This window comes from Coregonus clupeaformis, unplaced genomic scaffold, assembly GCF_020615455.1.
Source record: "Coregonus clupeaformis isolate EN_2021a unplaced genomic scaffold, ASM2061545v1 scaf1444, whole genome shotgun sequence".
In the NCBI taxonomy this organism is placed as follows: domain Eukaryota; kingdom Metazoa; phylum Chordata; class Actinopteri; order Salmoniformes; family Salmonidae; genus Coregonus; species Coregonus clupeaformis.
The window spans coordinates 20,001-41,067 of NW_025534898.1; the positions used below are offsets into that span (position 1 = coordinate 20,001).

At 46.4% G+C, this 21,067-nt stretch overlaps 1 protein-coding gene across 1 annotated transcript in view; it reads right to left on the reverse strand.

The window, feature by feature from the left end:
- LOC121570107 (regulator of G-protein signaling 12) overlaps positions 1–21,067 on the reverse strand; it is a 113,721-nt gene that overhangs the window by 4,210 nt on the left and 88,444 nt on the right. Inside the window, 13 exon segments of the mRNA XM_045218220.1 lie at positions 1,370–1,437; positions 1,955–2,051; positions 2,143–2,269; positions 3,654–3,727; positions 3,989–4,189; positions 5,360–5,454; positions 8,520–8,573; positions 8,576–8,675; positions 10,480–10,650; positions 12,138–12,281; positions 13,003–13,025; positions 13,028–13,094; positions 14,225–14,394. Coding sequence (XP_045074155.1) covers positions 1,370–1,437; positions 1,955–2,051; positions 2,143–2,269; positions 3,654–3,727; positions 3,989–4,189; positions 5,360–5,454; positions 8,520–8,573; positions 8,576–8,675; positions 10,480–10,650; positions 12,138–12,281; positions 13,003–13,025; positions 13,028–13,094; positions 14,225–14,394 — 1,391 coding nt within the window.

Here is a 21,067-nt window from a genome sequence, read left to right on the forward strand (position 1 = left end):
TACCACTCCACTAGAAGAGACAGTTCTACCACTCCACTAGAAGAGACACCACTATCACTCCACTAGAAGAGACAGTACTACCACTCCACTAGAAGAGACAGTCATACCACTCCACTAGAAGAGACAGTTCTACCACTCCACTAGAAGAGACAGTTCTACCACTCCACTAGAAGAGACAGTCATACCACTCCACTAGAAGAGACAGTCATACCACTCCACTAGAAGAGACAGTTCTACCACTCCACTAGAAGAGACACCACTACCACTCCACTAGAAGAGACAGTCATACCACTCCACTAGAAGAGACAGTCATACCACTCCACTAGAAGAGACAGTCATACCACTCCACTAGAAGAGACAGTTCTACCACTCCACTAGAAGAGACAGTTCTACCACTCCACTAGAAGAGACAGTTCTACCACTCCACTAGAAGAGAAAGTACTACCACTCCAATAGAAGAGACAGTTCTACCACTCCACTAAAAGAGACAGTCATACCACTCCACTAGAAGAGACAGTTCTACCACTCCACTAGAAGAGACAGTTCTACCACTCCACTAGAAGAGACAGTCATACCACTCCACTAGAAGAGACAGTTCTACCACTCCACTAGAAGAGACAGTTCTACCACTCCACTAGAAGAGACAGTCATACCACTCCACTAGAAGAGACAGTCATACCACTCCACTAGAAGAGACAGTCATACCACTCCACTAGAAGAGACAGTCATACCACTCCACTAGAAGAGACAGTCATACCACTCCACTAGAAGAGACAGTCATACCACTCCACTAGAAGAGACAGTCATACCACTCCACTAGAAGAGACAGTCATACCACTCCACTAGAAGAGACAGTCATACCACTCCACTAGAAGAGACAGTCATACCACTCCACTAGAAGAGACAGTCATACCACTCCACTAGAAGAGACAGTCATACCACTCCCCTAGAAGAGACAGTACTGCAGAAAACCCCTTTACACAAATGAACAAGCTACAATCCACGCCCCAGAAAGAACGTCCCAAAGAGATCGCCCCCAAAAAAGGGGGGGTTGGAGGAAGGAGAACCAGAGAGAGGGGGGAGGGGGGAGGGGAGGTTATGGTGAGAACAGCCTCAGGTCGACGCTCACACACTCACGTAAACACACACACACACACTTGCTCACAGCGACCTGGCCATGCACCGAATCCAACACACACACATTTACGTGACCACAGACAGGAAGAACACATACTGTAGCAGCTTGACATCATTATCAGACAGGAAGTGGATACATTCAGACAGTCCATTCCGTGGGTTATAGAACATTCCGGAACCAGGAAGAAGAAGAGGAGGAAGAAGAAGAGGAGGAAGAGGAAGATGTTCTTACCGTAGCAGATTGGTTCCTAGTCGTAGGGGGCGGGGCATTGGATTTAGATGGAGCCACAATCTGTTTGTCTGTTGGAGGAGGAAGGAGAGAGAGAGAGAGAGAGAGAGAGAGAGAGAGAGAGAGAGAGAGAGAGAGAGAGAGAGAGAGAGAGAGAGAGAGAGAGAGAGAGAGAGAGAGAGAGAGAGAGAGAGAGAGAGAGAGAGAGAGAGAGAGAGAGAGAGAGGGATAAGTGTGTGAGTGTGTGTGTGAGTGAGTACAGGTATGCATGTCCTATAAACTTGATTCTCTTGAGGGAGGGAGGGGGAGGTGTGTGTGTGAGGGCATGGGTGTGTCTGTGCACGCTTGCCTGTATGTGTGTATGTGTGTATATGTGTGTGTGTGTGTCTGTGTGTGTGTGTGTCTGTGTGTGTGTCTGTGCACGCTTGCCTGTATGTGTGTACATGTGTGTGTGTGTATGTGTGTAGGTGTGTATCTGTGTGTGTGTGTGTGTGTCTGTGCACGCATGCCTGTTTGTGTGTATATGTGTGTATGTGTGTGTGTGTGTCTGTGTGTGAATGTGTGTGTGTGTATATGTGTGCGTGTTACCCTTCCCAGGTGTGTTGTCAGCTAGATCCAGAACCACTCTCAGTCCATCCAGGTTAGAGATGGGTAGTCCCAGGTCTAGAGGCTCCTCCTCCCCACTCTGCACACACACACACAATCTACAGAATGAATCACACACTCCCTCCACCAAACCACCCCCACCCCACCCCACCCCAGACAGAGTAACTCACGATGCGTGCGACCAAGTCGCTGAGGTGGAGGCCGTATTTGGCCACTACAGGTCTCAGAACCTCCGTCACTGGCTTAGTGGGCTTAGCCTTCAGACCCACTGACCTGTTTATAGGAACCAAGTCCAGTCTGGAGAGAGACAGAGAGAGAGAGAGAGAGAGAGAGAGACAGAGAGAGGACAACAGAGCCCCAGGACAACAACAACAACACAATTAGACCCAACCAAATTATGAGAAAACAAAAAGAGAATTACTTGACACATTGGAAAGAACAAACAAAAAAACAGAGCAAACTAGAATGCTATTTGGCCCTAAACAGAGAGTACACAGTGGCAGAATACCTGACCACTGTGACTGACCCAAACTTAAGGAAAGCTTTGACTATGTACAGACTCAGTGAGCATAGCTTTGCTATTGAGAAAGGCCGTCGTAGACAGACCTGGCTCTCAAGAGAAGACAGGCTATGTGCACACTGCCCACAAAATGAGGTGGAAACTGATCTGCACTTCCTAACCTCCTGCCAAATGTATGACCATATAGAGACACATATTTCCCTCAGATTACAGCGATCCACAAAGAATTCGAAAACAAACCCAATTTTGATAAACTCCCTTATCTACTGGGTGAAAAACCACAGTGTGCCATCACAGCTGCAAGATTTGTGACCTGTTGCCACAAGAAAAGGGCAACCAGTGAAGAACAAACACCATTCTAAGTACAACCCATATTTATGTTTATTTATTTTCCCATTTGTACTTTAACTATTTGCACATTGTTACAACACTGTATATATACATAATATGACATTTGAAATGTCTTTATTATTTTGGAACTTCTGAGTGTAATGTTTACTGTTAATATTTATTGTTTATTTCACTTTTGTTTACTATCTACTTCACTTGCTTTGGCAATGTTAACATACGTTTCCCATGCCAATAAAGCCCTTAAATTGAAATTGAATTGAATTGAATTGAATTGAGAGAGAGAGAGAGAGAGAGAGAGAGAGAGAGAGAGAGAGAGAGAGAGAGAGAGAGAGAGAGAGAGAGAGAGAGAGAGAGAGAGAGAGAGAGAGAGAGAGAGAGAGAGAGAGAGAGAGAGAGAGAGAGAGAGAGAGGGAGAGAGAGAGAGAGAGAGAGAGAGAGAGAGAGAGAGAGAGAGAGAGAGATGAGATGGAGAGAGAGAGAGAGAGAGAGAGAGAGAGAGAGAGAGAGGGAGAGGGAGAGAGAGAGAGAGAGAGAGACAGAGAGAGAGAGAGACAGAGAGAGAGAGAGAGACAGAGAGAGAGATGAGAGAGAGAGAGAGAGAGAGGGAGAGGGGGAGGCGGACGAGGGGAGAGGTAGGGGGAGGCGGACAGGGCAGGAGGGAGGGAAGGAGGGAGTAAATAATATGGAACAGTGAATAATAATTGAGATTGGAAAGGTCGATGTTAAAAGGTCTCAGTGGTTAATATGTTAGTCATATCTAATACTGAGGTTGATGTTAACCAAGTTTAGGAATCGTTTATCAAATGTTACCTGAACAGAGTGCGTTTCTCTAGTCTGAGGTCCCGAGAGCACAGAGTTATACAGTCCTGATCCAGAACAAGAGGCTAGGAGAGAGAGAAACCATGACTAGTCACACTGACAGTACATAACAGAACCAGAGGAGAGAGAGAAACCATGACTAGTCACACTGACAGTACATAACAGAACCAGAGGAGAGAGAGAGAGACCAGTGAAACTGGAGAGTGGAGGAGAATCACTAGAATCTGAATGACCCCTGACCTCCACTAAACATATACTGTTACTATGGTCACAGTACTCTGTTTGTATTTGGATGTATCTGTCCATTCATCCGGTGCATATCATACCTTCTCCCCCCCCACTAGGAAGAGGTCTACAGCTGCCAGGTTGATACAGAGTTTCTCACAGAGACCCTGTAGCAGCTCTCTGATGGAGACCCCAGCTCTGACCGGCACAGAGCAACATGTCCCATCTGGTAGGTTGATGTTGCACTGTCTCAGGGTTAAAGAGCCAACACCTCGCTCTCTGTCTCTGTCCATAGAACCACCCTGTAGAGAGAGAGAGAGAGAGAGAGAGAGAGAGAGAGAGAGAGAGAGAGAGAGAGAGAGAGAGAGAGAGAGAGAGAGAGAGAGAGAGAGAGAGAGAGAGAGAGAGAGAGAGAGAGAGAGAGAGAGAGAGAGAGAGAGAGAGAGAGAGAGAGAGAGAGAGAGAGAGAGAGAGAGAGAGAGAGAGAGACAGAGAGAGAGAGAGAGAGAGAGAGAGAGACAGAGAGAGAGAGAGAGAGAGAGAGAGAGAAAGACAGAGACAGAGAGAGAGAGAAAGAGAGAGACAGAGAGAGAGAGAGAGAGAGAGAGAGAGAGAGAGAGAGACAGAGAGAGAGACAGAGAGAGAGAGAGAGAGAGAGAGAGAGAGAGAGAGAGAGAGAGAGAGAGAGAGACAGAGAGAGAGAGAAAGAGAGAGAGAGAGAGAGAGAGAGAGAGAGAGAGAGAGAGAGAGAGAGAGAGAGAAAGAGAGAGAGAGAGAGAGAAAGAGAGACAGAGAAACATTGTTACAACACTGTATATATACATAATATGACATTTGAAATGTCTTTATTCTTTGGAACTTCTGAGTGTAATGTTTACTGTTAATATTTATTGTTTATTTCACTTTTGTTTACTATCTACTTCACTTGCTTTGGCAATGTTAACATACGTTTCCCATGCCAATAAAGCCCTTAAATTGAATTGAATTGAATTGGAGGAGAGAGAGAGAGAGAGAGAAGCAGACAGGTTAATATTTATTTCTTTAGGTCACTGAGTAAGAACGTGGGGATATTCAGACATGGGAATGTTGACCCTCATTCTTCCCTGATCCATGCCCCACACACACACCAAGACACACACACACACCAAGACACACACACACACACCAAGACACACACACACACACACACCAAGACACACACACACACCAAGACACACACACACACACACACACCAAGACACACACACACACACACACACACACACACACACACCAAGACACACACACACACCAAGACACACACACACACACCAAGACACACACACACACACACACCAAGACACACACACACACCAAGACACACACACACACACACACACACACCAAGCACACACACACACACACACACACCAAGACACACACACACACCAAGACACACACACACACACGTTACTGCAGGTGCGTATACTGACCTCGTTCTTCCCAGATCCGGACATTCCCAGTTCCAGGCTGTTTCCGGATGACAGAGAGCCTTGTGATGCCCGACGCCCGTTACTGCCCGAGAAGTCTACCAGGAAAACACACACACATCATTTCACCAACGTTACCGAAAGCTGCCAAAACACAGTTGGAAAAAAGACAACTGTAAACAAACCCTCAGTATGTCAGAAGGTTCCAAGTTCTAACACTGTTCAGCCTACAGGGGGCCTTCAGGAAGGATCCACACCCCCTTGACCTTTTTTTTTTCTCCACATTTTGTTGCGTTACAGCCTGAATTTCAAATGGATTCAGTTGAGATTTCTTGTTACTGGCCTACACACAATACTCCACGTGGAATTACGTTTTTTGTAGAAATGTTTGCTAATTAATTTTAAAAAATGAAAAGCTGAAATGTCTTGAGTCAATAAGTATTCAACCCCTTTGTTATGGCAGGCCTAAATACACTCAGGAGTAAAAATGTGCTTAACAAGTCACATAATAAGTTGCACGGACTCACTCTGTGTGCAATAATAGTGTTTAACATGATTTTTGAATGACTACCTCATCTCTGTACCCCACACATACAATTATCTGTAAGGTCCCTCAGTCGAGTAGTGAATTTCAAGCACAGATTCAACCACAAAGACCATGGAGGTTTTCCAATGCCTCGCAAAGAAGGGCACCTATTGTTAGATGGGTAAAAAAAAAAAGCTGACATTGAATATCCCTTTGAGCATGGTGAAGTTATTCATTACACTTTGGATGGTGTGTCAATACACCCAGTCACTACAAAGATACAGGCGTCCTTCCTAACTCAGTTGCCGGAGAGGAAGGAAACCCCTCAGGGATTTCACCATGAGGCCAATGGTGAATTAAAAACAATTACAGATTAACAGCTAATGGCTGTGATAGGAGAAAATGGGGGATGTGTCAACAACATCGTAGTTACTCCACAGTACTAACCTAAATGACAGAGTGAAAAAGAAGGAACTCTGTACAGAAACGTGCATCCTTGTTTGCAACAAGGCACTAAAGTAATACAAAGCGTTATGATCCAACACAACACATCACTGAGAAACACTCTTCGTATTTTCAAGCATGGTCGTGGCTGCATCATGTTATGGGTATGCTTGTCATCGGCAAGGACTAAGGAGTTTTTTAGGATAAAAAGATACAGAATAGAGCTGAGCACAGGCAGAATCCTAGAAGAAAACCTGGTTCAGTCTGCTTTCCAACACCGGGAGACAAATTCACCTTTCAACAGGACAATAACGTAAGTTGGTTACCAAGACAACATTGAATGTTCCTGAGTTGCCTAGTGACAGTGTTGACTTAAATCTACTTGAAAATCTATGGCAAGACTTGAAAATGTCGGTCTAGCAATGACGAACAACCAACTTGACAGAGCTTGAAGAATTTAAATACTAATAATGGGCTAATATTGTACAATCCAGGTGTGCAAAGCTCTTAGAGACTTACCCAGAGAGACTCACAGCTGTAATCGCTGCCAAATGTGATTCTAACATGTATTGACACAGGGGGTTGAATACTTATCTAATCAAGATATTTGTTTTTATTTTTCATTCATCTTTTAAAAATTAAGATTATTTTCTTCCACTTTGACATTAAAGTATTTTGTGGGGATAAAAAAAATTAAAAAATAAAAGACAATTAAATTGATTTTGATCCCAAAAAGTCAAGGGGTGTGAATACTTTCTGAAAGCACTGTAGATCAAGGATATATGTAAATACGTCTAAATTTGCACCTACTTTAAGAGAAGATGCAAAGTTTATGAACACTACACTTTATGACCAAAAGTATGTGGACACCTGCTCGTCGAACATCTCGTTCCAAAATCATGGACATTAATATGGGAGTTGATCCCCCTTTGCTGCTATAACAGCCTCCACTCTTCTGGGAAGGCTTTCCACTAGATGTTGGAACATTGCTGTGGGGACTTGCTTCCATTCAGCCACAAGAGCATTAGTGAGGTCGGGCACTGATGTTGGACGATTAGGCTGGCTCGCAGTCGGCGTTCCAATTCATCCCAAAGGTGTTCGATGGGGTTGAGGTCAGGGCTCTGTGCAGGCCAGTCAAGTTCTTCCACACCGATCTCAACAAACCATTTCTGTATGGACCTCGCTTTGTGCACGGGGGCATTGTCATGCTGAAACAGGAAAGGGCCTTCCCAAACTGTTGCCACAAAGTTGGAAGCACAGAATCGTCTAGAATGTAATTGCATGCTGTAGCGTTAAGATTTCCCTTCACTGGAACTAAGGAGCCTAGCCCGAACCATGAAAAACAGCCCCACACCATTATTCTTCCTCCACCAAACTTTACAGTTGGCACTATGCATTTGGGCAGGTAGCATTATCCTGGCATCCACCAAACACAGATTAGTCTGCTCGGACTGCCAAATGGTGAAGCGTGATTAATCACTTCAGAGAACGCGTTTCCACTGCTCCAGAGTGCAATGGCGGCGAGCTTTACACCACTCCAGCCGACACTTGGGAATTGCGCATGGTGATCTTAGGCTTGTGTGCGGCTGCTCGGCCATGGAAACCCATTTCATGAAGCTCCTGACGAACAGTTATTGTGCTGATGTTGCTTCCAGAGGCAGTTTGGAACTCATTAGTGAGTGTTGCGCGCTACGCGCTTCAGCACTCAGAAGTCCCGTTCTGTGGGCTTGTGAGCTACCACTTCGCGGCTGAGCCGTTGTTGCTCGTGGGACGTTTCCACTTCACAATAACAGCACTAACAGTTGACCGGGGCAGCTCTAGCAGGGCAGAAATTTGACAAACTGAAAGGTGGCATCCTTTGACGGTGCCACGTTGAAAGTCACTGAGCTCTTCGGTAAGGCTATTCTACTGCCAATGTTTGTCTATGGAGATTGCATGGCTGTGTGCTTGATTTGATACACCTGAAATAGCCGAATCCACTCATTTGAAGGGGGTGTCCACATACTGCTGTATATGTAGTGTACCTCAGACATTGTCTTTACTACTCCACCAACTGTTTTTAAAATCCCCCCAAAAAACGTCCAACCATTCCCATTTTCCCAGACCACTCGCTCACTAACTCCATAGGTCCCAAACACAGAATCACATGACCAAATTTCAGAAAACGTCAAAGTCTTTTCTTGAACCACTCACTGTAGTTGATGTCAGCCAGATCCCGTTTCTTGGGTCCTTTCCCGAAGCTCGGTTCCGTGACCAGGAAAAGAACATTCCTTTCTTCTTATCACCTCCGCACTCATCCCTCTCTCTGTCCTCGTTCAGAGAACGGCCCGACTTAGTCTTCTTGTCCTCCTGAAAAAAGAAACAGTGCAGATGGGTGGGTGGATGGTTGGATTGATGGATGGATGGATGGATGAGTGGATTGATAAATAGATGGATGGGGTGGATGGATTGATTGATAACTAGATGGATAGATTTCCACAAACAACATGTGACTGGTATGAGAGCAACTGGTTCTGAACTTACATTGTCAAAACTAAAAGTTTGAATTCAAAAGCACGCCTGTTTTTTTTCTCCACGATTTTCCATTCTCCTTTTATAAAGGGTTTAATCATAGAACCATTAACATGACATTTTTATTGGATATTCCACAGACAGTTAAGTCTAAACAACTTTGCTCTCCAGACTCTACTGGTTTTATACAATGTGTCCTGTATCTGATGGGAACTGATGCTTTAATAGTAGACAGCAGAGGTTACTACCACTGAGGGTCCTATAAGTGTGTGTGTGTGTGTGTGTGTGTGTGTGTGTGTTTGTGTGTGTGTGTGTGTTTGTTTGTGTGTGTGTGTTTGTGTGTGTGTGTGTGTGTGTGTGTGTAAGTATGTGTGTGTGTGTGTGTGTGTGTGTGTGTGTGTGTGTGTGTGTGTGTAGTATGTGTGTGTGTGTGTGTGTGTGTGTGTGTGTGTGTGTGTGTGTGTGTGTGTGTGTGTGTGTCTGTGTGTGTGTCTGTGTGTGTGTGTGTGTGTGTGTGTGTGTGTGTGTGTGTGTGTGTGTGTGTGTGTGTGTGTGTGTGTGTGTGTGTGTGTGTGTGTGTGTCTGTGTGTGTGTGTGTGTGTGTAGTATGTGTGTGTGTGTGTGTGTGTGTGTGTCTGTGTGTGTGTGTGTGTGTGTAAGTATGTGTGTGTGTGTGTGTGTGTGTGTGTGTGTGTGTGTGTGTGTGTGTGTGTGTGTGTGTGTGTGTGTGTGTGTGTGTGTGTGTGTGTGTGTGTGTGTGTGTGTAAGTATGTGTGTGTGTGTGTGTGTGTGTGTGTGTGTGTGTGTGTGTGTGTGTGTGTGTGTGTGTGTGTGTGTGTGTGTGTGTGTGTGTGTGTGTGTGTGTGTGTGTGTGTGTGTGTGTGTGTGTGTGTGTGTGTGTGTGTGTGTGTGTGTGTGTGTGTGTGTGTGTGTGTGTGTGTGTGTGTGTGTGTGTGTGTGTGTGTGTGTGTGTGTGTAAGTATGTGTGTGTGTGTGTGTGTGTGTGTGTGTGTGTGTGTGTGTGTGTGTGTGTGTGTGTGTAAGTATGTGTGTGTGTGTGTGTGTGTGTGTGTGTGTGTGTGTGTGTGTGTGTGTGTGTGTGTGTGTGTGTGTGTGTGTGTGTGTGTGTGTGTGTGTGTGTGTGTGTGTGTGTGTGTGTGTGTGTGTGTGTGTGTGTGTGTGTGTGTGTGTGTGTGTGTGTGTGTGTGTGTGTGTGTGTGTGTGTGTGTGTGTGTGTGTGTGTGTGTGTGTGTGTGTGTGTGTGTGTGTGTGTGTGTGTGTGTGTGTGTGTATGTGTGTGTGTGTGTGTGTGTGTGTGTGTCTGTGTGTGTGTGTGTGTGTAAGTATGTGTGTGTGTGTGTGTGTGTGTGTGTGTGTGTGTGTGTGTGTGTGTGTGTGTGTGTGTGTGTGTGTGTGTGTGTGTGTGTGTGTGTGTGTGTGTGTGTGTGTGTGTGTGTGTGTGTGTGTGTGTGTGTGTGTGTGTGTGTGTGTGTGTGTGTAAGTATGTGTGTGTGTGTGTGTGTGTCTGTGTGTGTGTGTGTGTGTAAGTATGTGTGTGTGTGTGTGTGTGTGTGTGTGTGTGTGTGTGTGTGTGTGTGTGTGTGTGTGTGTGTGTGTGTGTGTGTGTGTGTGTGTGTGTTACCTTCTTGGGTGTGGATCTATCTGACCCGGTGCTGTGTTTGGAGGTAGGAGAGCTGGGTATATGGCAGGGGTCTGGTAGAGGCCTCCCCTCCACCTCCGCTAACATACATTCCTGATACAGGAGGGACTTCAGGAAACGAGTATAGCTGTCAAACTTCATCAGGTTGAAGATCTGGGGGGGGGAGGGAGGGGGGGAGCGAGGGAGGGGGGGAGGGAGGGGGGAGCGAGGGAAGGCGAGGAGAGAAAGGTAGAGAGAGGAGGAGAAAGGTAGAGAGAGCGTCGGGGGTTAACATAACATCAACCTGTAGAAATGACATCAGCTAACTAACACAGTACCTTTTCTCCAACTAGCTTAGCTAGCTAGCAGACGGTACCTTTTCTCCAACTAGCCTAGCTAGCTAGCAGACGGTACCTTTTCTCCAACTAGCCTAGCTAGCTAGCAGACAGCCATGTCCTACCACTACAGGAGACACTGGGGTTAGGGGGGGTCGACTCCAATTTCATCAAATAGAGAATTTGTCATTATTTTCTATGGCTGGAATCCTAACTTGTCAACAACGTCAATGGAAGATTTGACGAAAACTACACATGCAGACCTATGAGCGAGGATATTTTTTTCCAACTCATGAACTGAATTCGAATTCACTTTAAAATCGACTGAACAGCGGAGGAGCATAAAAGATGCCACAACTTCCTGGTTTGGTTAGGTTCTCTGTAATGTAACTTCTCGGTTACTATTTTCTGTGTCGTCATTACCACAGTATACATTATCCCAACTCTAGCCTCAAAACGGCAGCAATTAGGAGAAAAAAAAACGACAAAGTGGATTGTGCTGATTTATTGGGCCATTGAACCCATGTTGAGGTAGAGGTGTGACTCTATCGATAGTGCTAAAAAACGATGACGTCACATCTGAATTCTAACATCTTTATGCCACTGAAACATTATCGTTACCCCAAAGATAATGTTAGATAGCTCAGACAGACAGACGTACCCATAGTTAACGTCTCCGTCTGATCCCTGAGTGAACGGATGACTGGAGGACAACCCACACGTGGGACTGTTGTTAAACAAGCCTGTGAGTGTGTGTATGTGTGTGTGTGTGTGTGTGTCTTCAATCTGTCTGTGTGTGTGTGTGTGTGTGTGTGTGTGTGTGTGTGTGTGTGTGTGTGTGTGTGTGTCGATGTGTTCTGTGTGAATTGTACCTCTGGTGGTTCTAGTTTAGCTGTCTGGTGACTGCTGTTATCAGTGTCTAACCATCTCATCTCTTCGGGGGGCCTGTATTCACAAACACTCCTCAGAGTAGGACTGCTCCAGGATCAGTTGGGTCCTTTAGATCACGATGAATCAGATTACATGGACAGGGGGACGACGACCCGATCCTAGATCAGTACTCTTTATGAATAAAAGGCCCAGGTCAGGTGGTGCCTGATGCTGCTGCTGCTAACATCTTTTCATCTCTATTAACCCTATGGATAAATACATTCACTCTCTTAGCGCTAACGCTAATGCTAGTGAGAATGGGTAGGAAACTATATGCTGAGGTTAGCATCGGAGACTACTGCTAGAATCTACATGACGGTTTTCAGTTTTATGTTTTATCTGGTTGGGACACTGAGTGTGTGTGTGTGTGTGTGTGTGTGTGTGTGTTGTTCCTACCTGTAGTTGTTGTTCCTTAAACATGTCCGGTCTGGGAGCGTTGAGTATATCGTCTGCCAGCTGGGCCTGACTGTCAATGTTGACCGGTGTAGTGGCCTTACTGGACAAATAACTGTTATAGATCTCTCTAGCTCTCTGGGATAACTGGAGGAGGAGGGGGGCGGGGGTTGGGGGGGAGAAGGAAGAGGGAGGAGGGAGAGGGGAGTGGGGGATGGAGAGGAAGGAGGGAGGGGGGAGGAAGGAGGGAGAGGAGGAGGGAGGATGAGGGAGAGGCGGGAGGGGGGAGGGAGGGGGAGGGAGAGGAGGATGTGAGGGGGGGAGGGAGAGGAATGAGGGAGAGGCGGGAGGGGGGACGGAGAGGCGGGAGGGGGGAGAGAGAGGATGAGGGAAGATAGGATAAAGGGAGATATACATCAACTTTAAGGGCTCTTCATATTGCAGTCAGTTACAACAGTCCCATTCCATATTCACTGTCATAATCTCAAACACTGTCTCATCACAAGCTTCTACACTCTTAGAAAAAAGGCTTCCAAAATGGGTTTTCGGCTGTCCCCATAGGAGAACCCTTTTTGGATCCAGGTAGAACCCTTTTTGGTTCCAGGTTTAACCCTTAAGGGACCTACTTGGAACCAAAAATAGTCATCCTCTGGGGACAGCCAAAGAACCCTTTACGTTTCTAAAAAGCACCTTATGAACCATCTCGTGTTCCACTGACATACAATACAATACCTTTACAAGTAACATGCATTAAAATGCACAGTTTGCAATTTCAATCCGGCACACTTACAGAAATGTTAATTGATGCGCATTGATGCAGGTCAAATAATATAAAATAACTAAGTAGAATAGAATGTTCTCCTCTGACCTGTTTCTTGTCGTTCTCAGGACGTGGCTGAAGAACTCACAGGCCTGCCAGAACACAATATTCTCCTCACTAAACTCCTTTTTCAGAAACTCCTAACGGTCAGAACACAGAGAGAGACAGACCAGATCAGTTTGGGTCTTGAAGCTGGCTTTTGTTCATACGTCTGTGTAACAGTGTGTGTGTGTGTGTAACAGTGTGTGTGTGTGTGTGTGTACAGTGTGTGTGTGTGTGTGTGTGTGTGTGTGTGTGTGTGTGTGTGTGTGTGTGTGTGTGTGTGTGTGTGTGTGTGTGTGTGTGTGTGTGTGTGTGTGTGTGTGTGTGTGTGTGTGTGTGTGTGTGTGTGTGTGTGTGTGTGTCTGTATACACGTGTGTGTCTGTATACACGTGTGTGTGTGTGTGTGTATACATGTGTGTGTGTGTGTGTGTGCACGTGTGTGTGTGTGTCTGTATACACGTGTGTGTGTGTGTGTGTACACGTGTGTGTGTGTGTCTGTATACACGTGTGTGTGTGTGTGTGTCTGTGTACACGTGTGTGTGTGTGTGTCTGTATACACGTGTGTGTGTGTGTGTGTGTGTGTGTCTGTATACACGTGTGTGTGTGTGTCTGTATACACGTGTGTGTGTGTGTGTGTGTGTGTGTGTGTGTCTGTATACACGTGTGTGTGTGTGTGTGTGTCTGTATACACGTGTGTGTGTGTGTGTGTCTGTATACACGTGTGTGTGTGTGTGTGTGTCTGTATACACGTGTGTGTGTGTCTGTATACACGTGTGTGTGTGTGTACACGTGTGTGTGTGTCTGTATACACGTGTGTGTGTCTGTATACACGTGTGTGTGTGTGTGTGTGTATACATGTGTGTGTGTGTGTGTGTGTGTGCACGTGTGTGTGTGTGTCTGTATACACGTGTGTGTGTGTGTGTGTACACGGTGTGTGTGTGTCTGTATACACGGTGTGTGTGTGTGTGTGTCTGTGTACACGTGTGTGTGTGTGTGTCTGTGTACACGTGTGTGTGTGTGTGTCTGTATACACGTGTGTGTGTGTGTGTCTGTATACACGTGTGTGTGTGTGTCTGTATACACGGTGTGTGTGTGTGTGTCTGTATACACGTGTGTGTGTGATTCTGTATACACGTGTGTGTGTGTGTGTGTCTGTATACACGTGTGTGTGTGTCTGTATACAGGTGTGTGTGTGTATACACGTGTGTGTGTGTGTGTGTTACGTACTGAGAAGTATCTGACTCCGAGCGGGTCCTGCAGTAGTCTCTCAAAGCAGACCGCCCAGCTGGCCACACGTCTCTCTGTGTGGCGCCGATGGCACTGGACACTGGGTAGACTGGCATTACTGTTCACACTGGTATCACTACCACAGCCCTGAAGGTCTACACTGTTCAACTCTGGAGGGGGGGAGGAGAGAGAGAGAGAGAGAGAGAGAGAGAGAGAGAGAGAGAGAGAGAGAGAGAGAGAGAGAGAGAGAGAGAGAGAGAGAGAGAGAGAGAGAGAGAGAGAGAGAGAGAGAGAGAGAGAGAGAGAGAGAGAGAGAGAGAGAGAGATAGACAGAGAGAGAGAGAGAGATAGACAGAGAGAGAGACAGAGAGAGAGGCAGAGAGAGAGAGGCAGAGAGAGAGAGGCAGAGAGAGAGAGGCAGAGAGAGAGAGACAGAGAGAGAGAGAGAGAGAGAGACAGAGACAGAGAGAGAGGCAGAGAGACAGGCAGAGAGAGAGAGCGAGAGAGAGAGAGAGAGAGATATCGTTAACACATTACTGTTCCAAGTCTTGTCACTACCACAGCCCTGTAGGTCTACACTGTTCAGCTCCGGAGAGAAACACACTCAGGTTAACGTATGCTTGCATGCCCAGACGCACGCACATGCGTTAACATACGTTGCCACAGCCCAGCACCCATCTATATACCCATCCAGTCAAAAGTTTGGACACACCTACTCATTGAAGGGTTTTTCTTTATTTTTTACTATTTTCTACATTGTAGAATAATAGTGAAGACATCAAAACTATGAAATAACACATATGGAATCATGTAGTAACCAAAAACGTGTTAAACAAATCAAAATATATTTTATATTTGAGATTCTTCAAATAGCCACCCTTTGCCTTGATGACACTCTTGGCATTCTCTCAACCAGCTTCATGAGGTAGTCACCTGGAATGCATTTAACTTAACAGGTGTGCCTTCTTAAAAGTTAATTTGTGGAATTTCTTTCCTTTTTAATGCGTTTGAGCCAATCAAGTCCATATTATGGCAAGAACAGCTCGAAAAGCAAAGAGAAACGACAGTCCATCATTACTTTAAGACATGAAGGTCAGTCAATACAGAACATTTCAAGAACTTTTAAAGTTTCTTCAAGTGCAGTCGCAAAAACCATCAAGCGCTATGATGAAACTGGCTCTCATGAGGACCCCCACAGGAATGGAAGACCCAGAGTTACCTCTGCTGTAGAGGATAAGTTCATTAGAGTTACCAGCCTCAGAAATTGAATAAAGCCAAATAAATGCTTCACAGAGTTCAAGTCACAGACACATCTTAACATCAACTGTTCAGAGGGGACTGTGTGAATCAGGCCTTCATGGTTGAATTGCTGCAAAGAAACCACTACTAAAGGACACCAATAAGAAGAAGAGACCTGCTTGGGCCAAGAAACACGAGCAATGGACATTAGACTGGTGGAAATTTGTCCTTTGGTCTGGAGTCCAAATTTGAGATTTTTGGTTCCAACCCCGTGTCTTTGTGAGACGCGGTGTGGGTGAAACGGATGATCTCTGCGTGTGTTGTTCCCACCGTAAAGCATGGAGGAGGAGGTGTTATGGTGTGGGGGTGCTTTTCTGGTGACACTGTCTGTGATTTATTCAGAGTTCAAGGCACACTTAACCAGCATGGCTACCACAGCATTCTGCAGTGTTACGCCATCCCATCTGGTTTGGGCTTAGTGGGACTATAATTTGTTTTTCAACAGGACAATGACCCAACACACCTCCAGGCTGTGTAAGGGCTATTTTACCAAGAAGGAGCGTGATGGAGTGCTGCATCAGATGACCTGGCCTCCACAATCCCCTGACCTCAACATAATTGAGATGGTTTGGGATGAGTCGGACGGCAGAGTGAAGGAAAAGCAGCCAACAAGTGCTCAGCATATGTGGGAACTCCTTCAAGACTGTTGGAAAAGCATTCCAGGTGAAGCTGGTTGAGAGAATGCCAAGAGTGTGCAAAGCTGTCATCATGGCAAAGGGTGGCTATTTGAAGAATCTCAAATCTCAAATATATTTTGATTTGTTTATCACTTTTTGGTTCCTATATGATTCCATATGTGTTATTTCATAGTTTTGATCTCTTCGCTATTATTCTACAATGTAAAAATAAAGAAAAACCCTTGAATGAGTAGGTGTGTCCAAACTTTTGACTGGTACTCTGTGTGTGTGTGTGTGTGTGTGTGCTTTGCTGGTGACAATGTCACTACACACTACACACTATCATACTCTCTCACACTACACACGGTCACACTACACACTCTCACACTACACACTCTCACACTACACCAACACAACACAAGATAACGTAACATAACACAGCCAGTCAACTTCATAGTTCAACAACACTACAGTCATGGGAACAGTGCTGTCCAACCCTGTTCCTGGAGAGAGACCCTCCTGTAGGTTTTAACTCCAACCCTGTTCCTGGAGAGCTACCCTCCTGTAGGTTTTAATTCCAACCCTGTTCCTGGAGAGACCCTCCTGTAGGTTTTAACTCCAACTCTGTTCCTGGAGAGAGACCCTCATGTAGGTTTTAACTCCAACCCTGTTCCTGGAGAGACCCTCCTGTAGGTTTTAACTCCAACCCTGTTCCTGGAGAGGTTCCCTCCTGTAGGTTTTAATTCCAACCCTGTTCCTGGAGAGATACCCTCCTGTAGGTATTAACTCCAACCCTGTTCCTGGAGAGATACCCTCCTGTAGGTTTTAATTCTAACCCTGTTCCTGGAGAGATACCCTCCTGTAGGTTTTAACTCCAACCCTGTTCCTGGAGAGAGACCCTCCTGTAGGTTTTAACTCCAAGCCTGTTCCTGGAGAGACCCTCCTGTAGGTTTTAACTCCAACCCTGTTCCTGGAGAGCTACCCTCCTGTAGGTCTTAACTCCAACCCTGTTCCTGGAGAGAGACCCTCCTGTAGGTTTTAACTCCAACCCTGTTCCTGGAGAGACCCTCCTGTAGGTTTTAACTCCAACCCTGTTCCTGGAGAGAGACCCTCCTGTAGGTTTTAACTCCAACCCTGTTCCTGGAGAGAGACCCTCCTGTAGGTTTTAACTCCAACCCTGTTCCTGGAGAGAGACCCTCCTGTAGGTTTTAACTCCAACCCTGTTCCTGGAGAGATACCCTCCTGTAGGTTTTCACTCCAACCCTGTTCCTGGAGAGACCCTCCTGTAGGTTTTAACTCCAACCCTGTTCCTGGAGAGAGACCCTCCTGTAGGTTTTAACTCCAACCCTGTTCCTGGAGAGATACCCTCCTGTAGGTTTTAACTCCAACCCTGTTCCTGGAGAGATACCCTCCTGTAGGTTTTAACTCCAACCCTGTTCCTGGAGAGATACCCTCCTGTAGGTTTTAACTCCAACCCTGTTCCTGGAGAGATACCCTCCTGTAGGTTTTAACTCCAACCCTGTTCCTGGAGAGAGACCCTCCTGTAGGTTTTAACTCCAACCCTGTTCCTGGAGAGATACCCTCCTGTAGGTTTTAACTCCAACCCTGCTCCTGGAGACACCCTCCTGTAGGTTTTAACTCCAACCCTGCTCCTGGAGACACCCTCCTGTAGGTTTTAACTCCAACCCTGTTCCTGGAGAGACCCTCCTGTAGGTTTTAACTCCAACCCTGTTCCTGGAGAGATATCCTCCTGTAGGTTTTAACTCCAACCCTGTTCCTGGAGAGACCCTCCTGTAGGTTTTAACTCCAACCCTGTTCCTGGAGAGACCCTCCTGTAGCTCCAGAATCCTAGAGAGCAGTTTTTCCCCAACAGTTTACATTTTTGTTGACAAGCATACCTGATTCAACTTGTCAACTAATCATCAAGCCCTCGATGAGTTGAATCAGTTGAGTTTGTCCGGGGGGCAACAACAAAAATGTGTATATTTTGGGGCATCAAGGACCGGAGTTGAAAACCCCCCTGCTGTGGAACAGTAGTCCCTCCCCAACAAAACATAACGACCTGACATCCATTTAGATTGGAGCCAAAACCCAGGAAGATCAGAATAGCTGAGCAACCAGGTTGAATGAATTCATAATCACAACCCTAGTACCTGGCCGACAACCAGGTTGAATGAATTCATAATCACAACCCTAGTAATTGTACCTAGATGACAACCAAGTTGAATAACAACAGCACAAAACTAACCATAGCAAGCCAAGTGTATTTGTAATCAAAGCCCAAACCTGTCTGTCATTTCCAGTCATCCAATCTTACCCCTGCTGTCATACCTCTCCAATGATCCACTCTTATCACTAATGTCTTCCCTGGGTGTAACTGGTACCACTACTGTCTTCCCTGGGTATAACTGGTACCACTACTGTCTTCCCTGGGTATAACTGGTACCACTACTGTCTTCCCTGGGTATAACTGGTACCACTACTGTCTTCCCTGGTTGTAGCTGGTACCACTACTGTCTTAGCTGGGTATAGCTGGTACCACTACTGTCTTCCCTGGTTGTAGCTGGTACCACTACTGTCTTCCCTGGGTATAACTGGTACCACTACTGTCTTCCCTGGGTATAGCTGGTACCACTACTGTCTTCCCTGGGTATAGCTGGTACCACTACTGTCTTCCCTGGTTGTAGCTGGTACCACTACTGTCTTCCCTGGGTATAGCTGGTACCACTACTGTCTTCCCTGGGTATAGCTGGTACCACTACTGTCTGGGTATAACTGGTACCACTACTGTCTTCCCTGGGTATAACTGGTACCACTACTGTCTTAGCTGGGTATAACTGGTACCACTACTGTCTTCCCTGGGTATAACTGGTACCACTACTGTCTGGGTATAGCTGGTACCACTACTGTCTTCCCTGGGTATAACTGGTACCACTACTGTCTTCCCTGGGTATAGCTGGTACCACTACTGTCTTCCCTGGGTATAGCTGGTCTACCACTACTGTCTTCCCTGGGTATAACTGGTACCACTACTGTCTGGGTATAGCTGGTACCACTACTGTCTTCCTGGGTATAACTGGTACCACTACTGTCTTCCCTGGGTATAACTGGTACCACTACTGTCTTCCCTGGGTATAGCTGGTACCACTACTGTCTTCCCTGGGTATAGCTGGTACCACTACTGTCTTCCCTGGGTATAGCTGGTACCACTACTGTCTTCCCTGGGTATAACTGGTACCACTACTGTCTGGGTATAGCTGGTACCACTACTGTCTTCCCTGGGTATAACTGGTACCACTACTGTCTTCCCTGGGTATAGCTGGTACCACTACTGTCTTCCCTGGGTATAGCTGGTACCACTACTGTCTTCCCTGGGTATAACTGGTACCACTACTGTCTGGGTATAGCTGGTACCACTACTGTCTTCCCTGGGTATAACTGGTACCACTACTGTCTTCCCTGGGTATAACTGGTACCACTACTGTCTTCCCTGGGTATAGCTGGTACCACTACTGTCTTCCCTGGGTATAACTGGTACCACTACTGTCTGGGTATAGCTGGTACCACTACTGTCTTCCCTGGGTATAACTGGTACCACTACTGTCTTCCCTGGGTATAGCTGGTACCACTACTGTCTGGGTATAACTGGTACCACTACTGTCTGGGTATAACTGGTACCACTACTGTCTTCCCTGGGTATAACTGGTACCACTACTGTCTTCCCTGGGTATAGCTGGTACCACTACTGTCTTCCCTGGGTATAGCTGGTACCACTACTGTCTTCCCTGGGTATAGCTGGTACCACTACTGTCTTCCCTGGTTGTAGCTGGTACCACTACTGTCTTCCCTGGGTATAGCTGGTACCACTACTGTCTTCCCTGGGTATAACTGGTACCACTACTGTCTTCCCTGGGTATAGCTGGTACCACTACTGTCTTCCCTGGGTATAGCTGGTACCACTACTGTCTTCCCTGGTTGTAGCTGGTACCACTACTGTCTTCCCTGGGTATAGCTGGTACCACTACTGTCTGGGTATAACTGGTACCACTACTGTCTTCCCTGGGTATAGCTGGTACCACTACTGTCTTCCCTGGGTATAGCTGGTACCACTACTGTCTTCCCTGGGTATAACTGGTACCACTACTGTCTTCCCTGGGTATAACTGGTACCACTACTGTCTTCCCTGGGTATAACTGGTACCACTACTGTCTTCCCTGGGTATAACTGGTACCACTACTGTATGGGTATAACTGGTACCACTACTGTCTTACCTGGGTATAACTGGTACCACTACTGTCTTCCCTGGGTATAACTGGTACCACTACTGTCTTCCCTGGGTATAACTGGTACCACTACTGTCTGGGTATAACTGGTACCACTACTGTCTTCCCTGGGTATAGCTGGTACCACTACTGTCTTCCCTGGGTATAGCTGGTACCACTACTGTCTTCCCTGGGTATAACTGGTACCACTACTGTCTTCCCTGGGTATAACTGGTACCACTACTGTCTTCCCTGGGTATAGCTGGTACCACTACTGTCTTCCCTGGGTATAACTGGTACCACTACTGTCTTCCCTGGGTATAACTGGTACCACTACTGTCTTCCCTGGGTATAGCTGGTACCACTACTGTCTTCCCTGGGTATAACTGGTACCACTACTGTCTGGGTATAGCTGGTACCACTACTGTCTGGGTATAGCTGGTACCACTACTGTCTGGGTATAACTGGTACCACTACTGTCTGGGTATAACTGGTACCACTACTGTCTTCCCTGGGTGTAGCTGGTACCACTACTGTCTTCCCTGGGTATAACTGGTACCACTACTGTCTGGGTATAGCTGGTACCACTACTGTCTTCCCTGGGTATAACTGGTACCACTACTGTCTGGGTATAGCTGGTACCACTACTGTCTTCCCTGGGTATA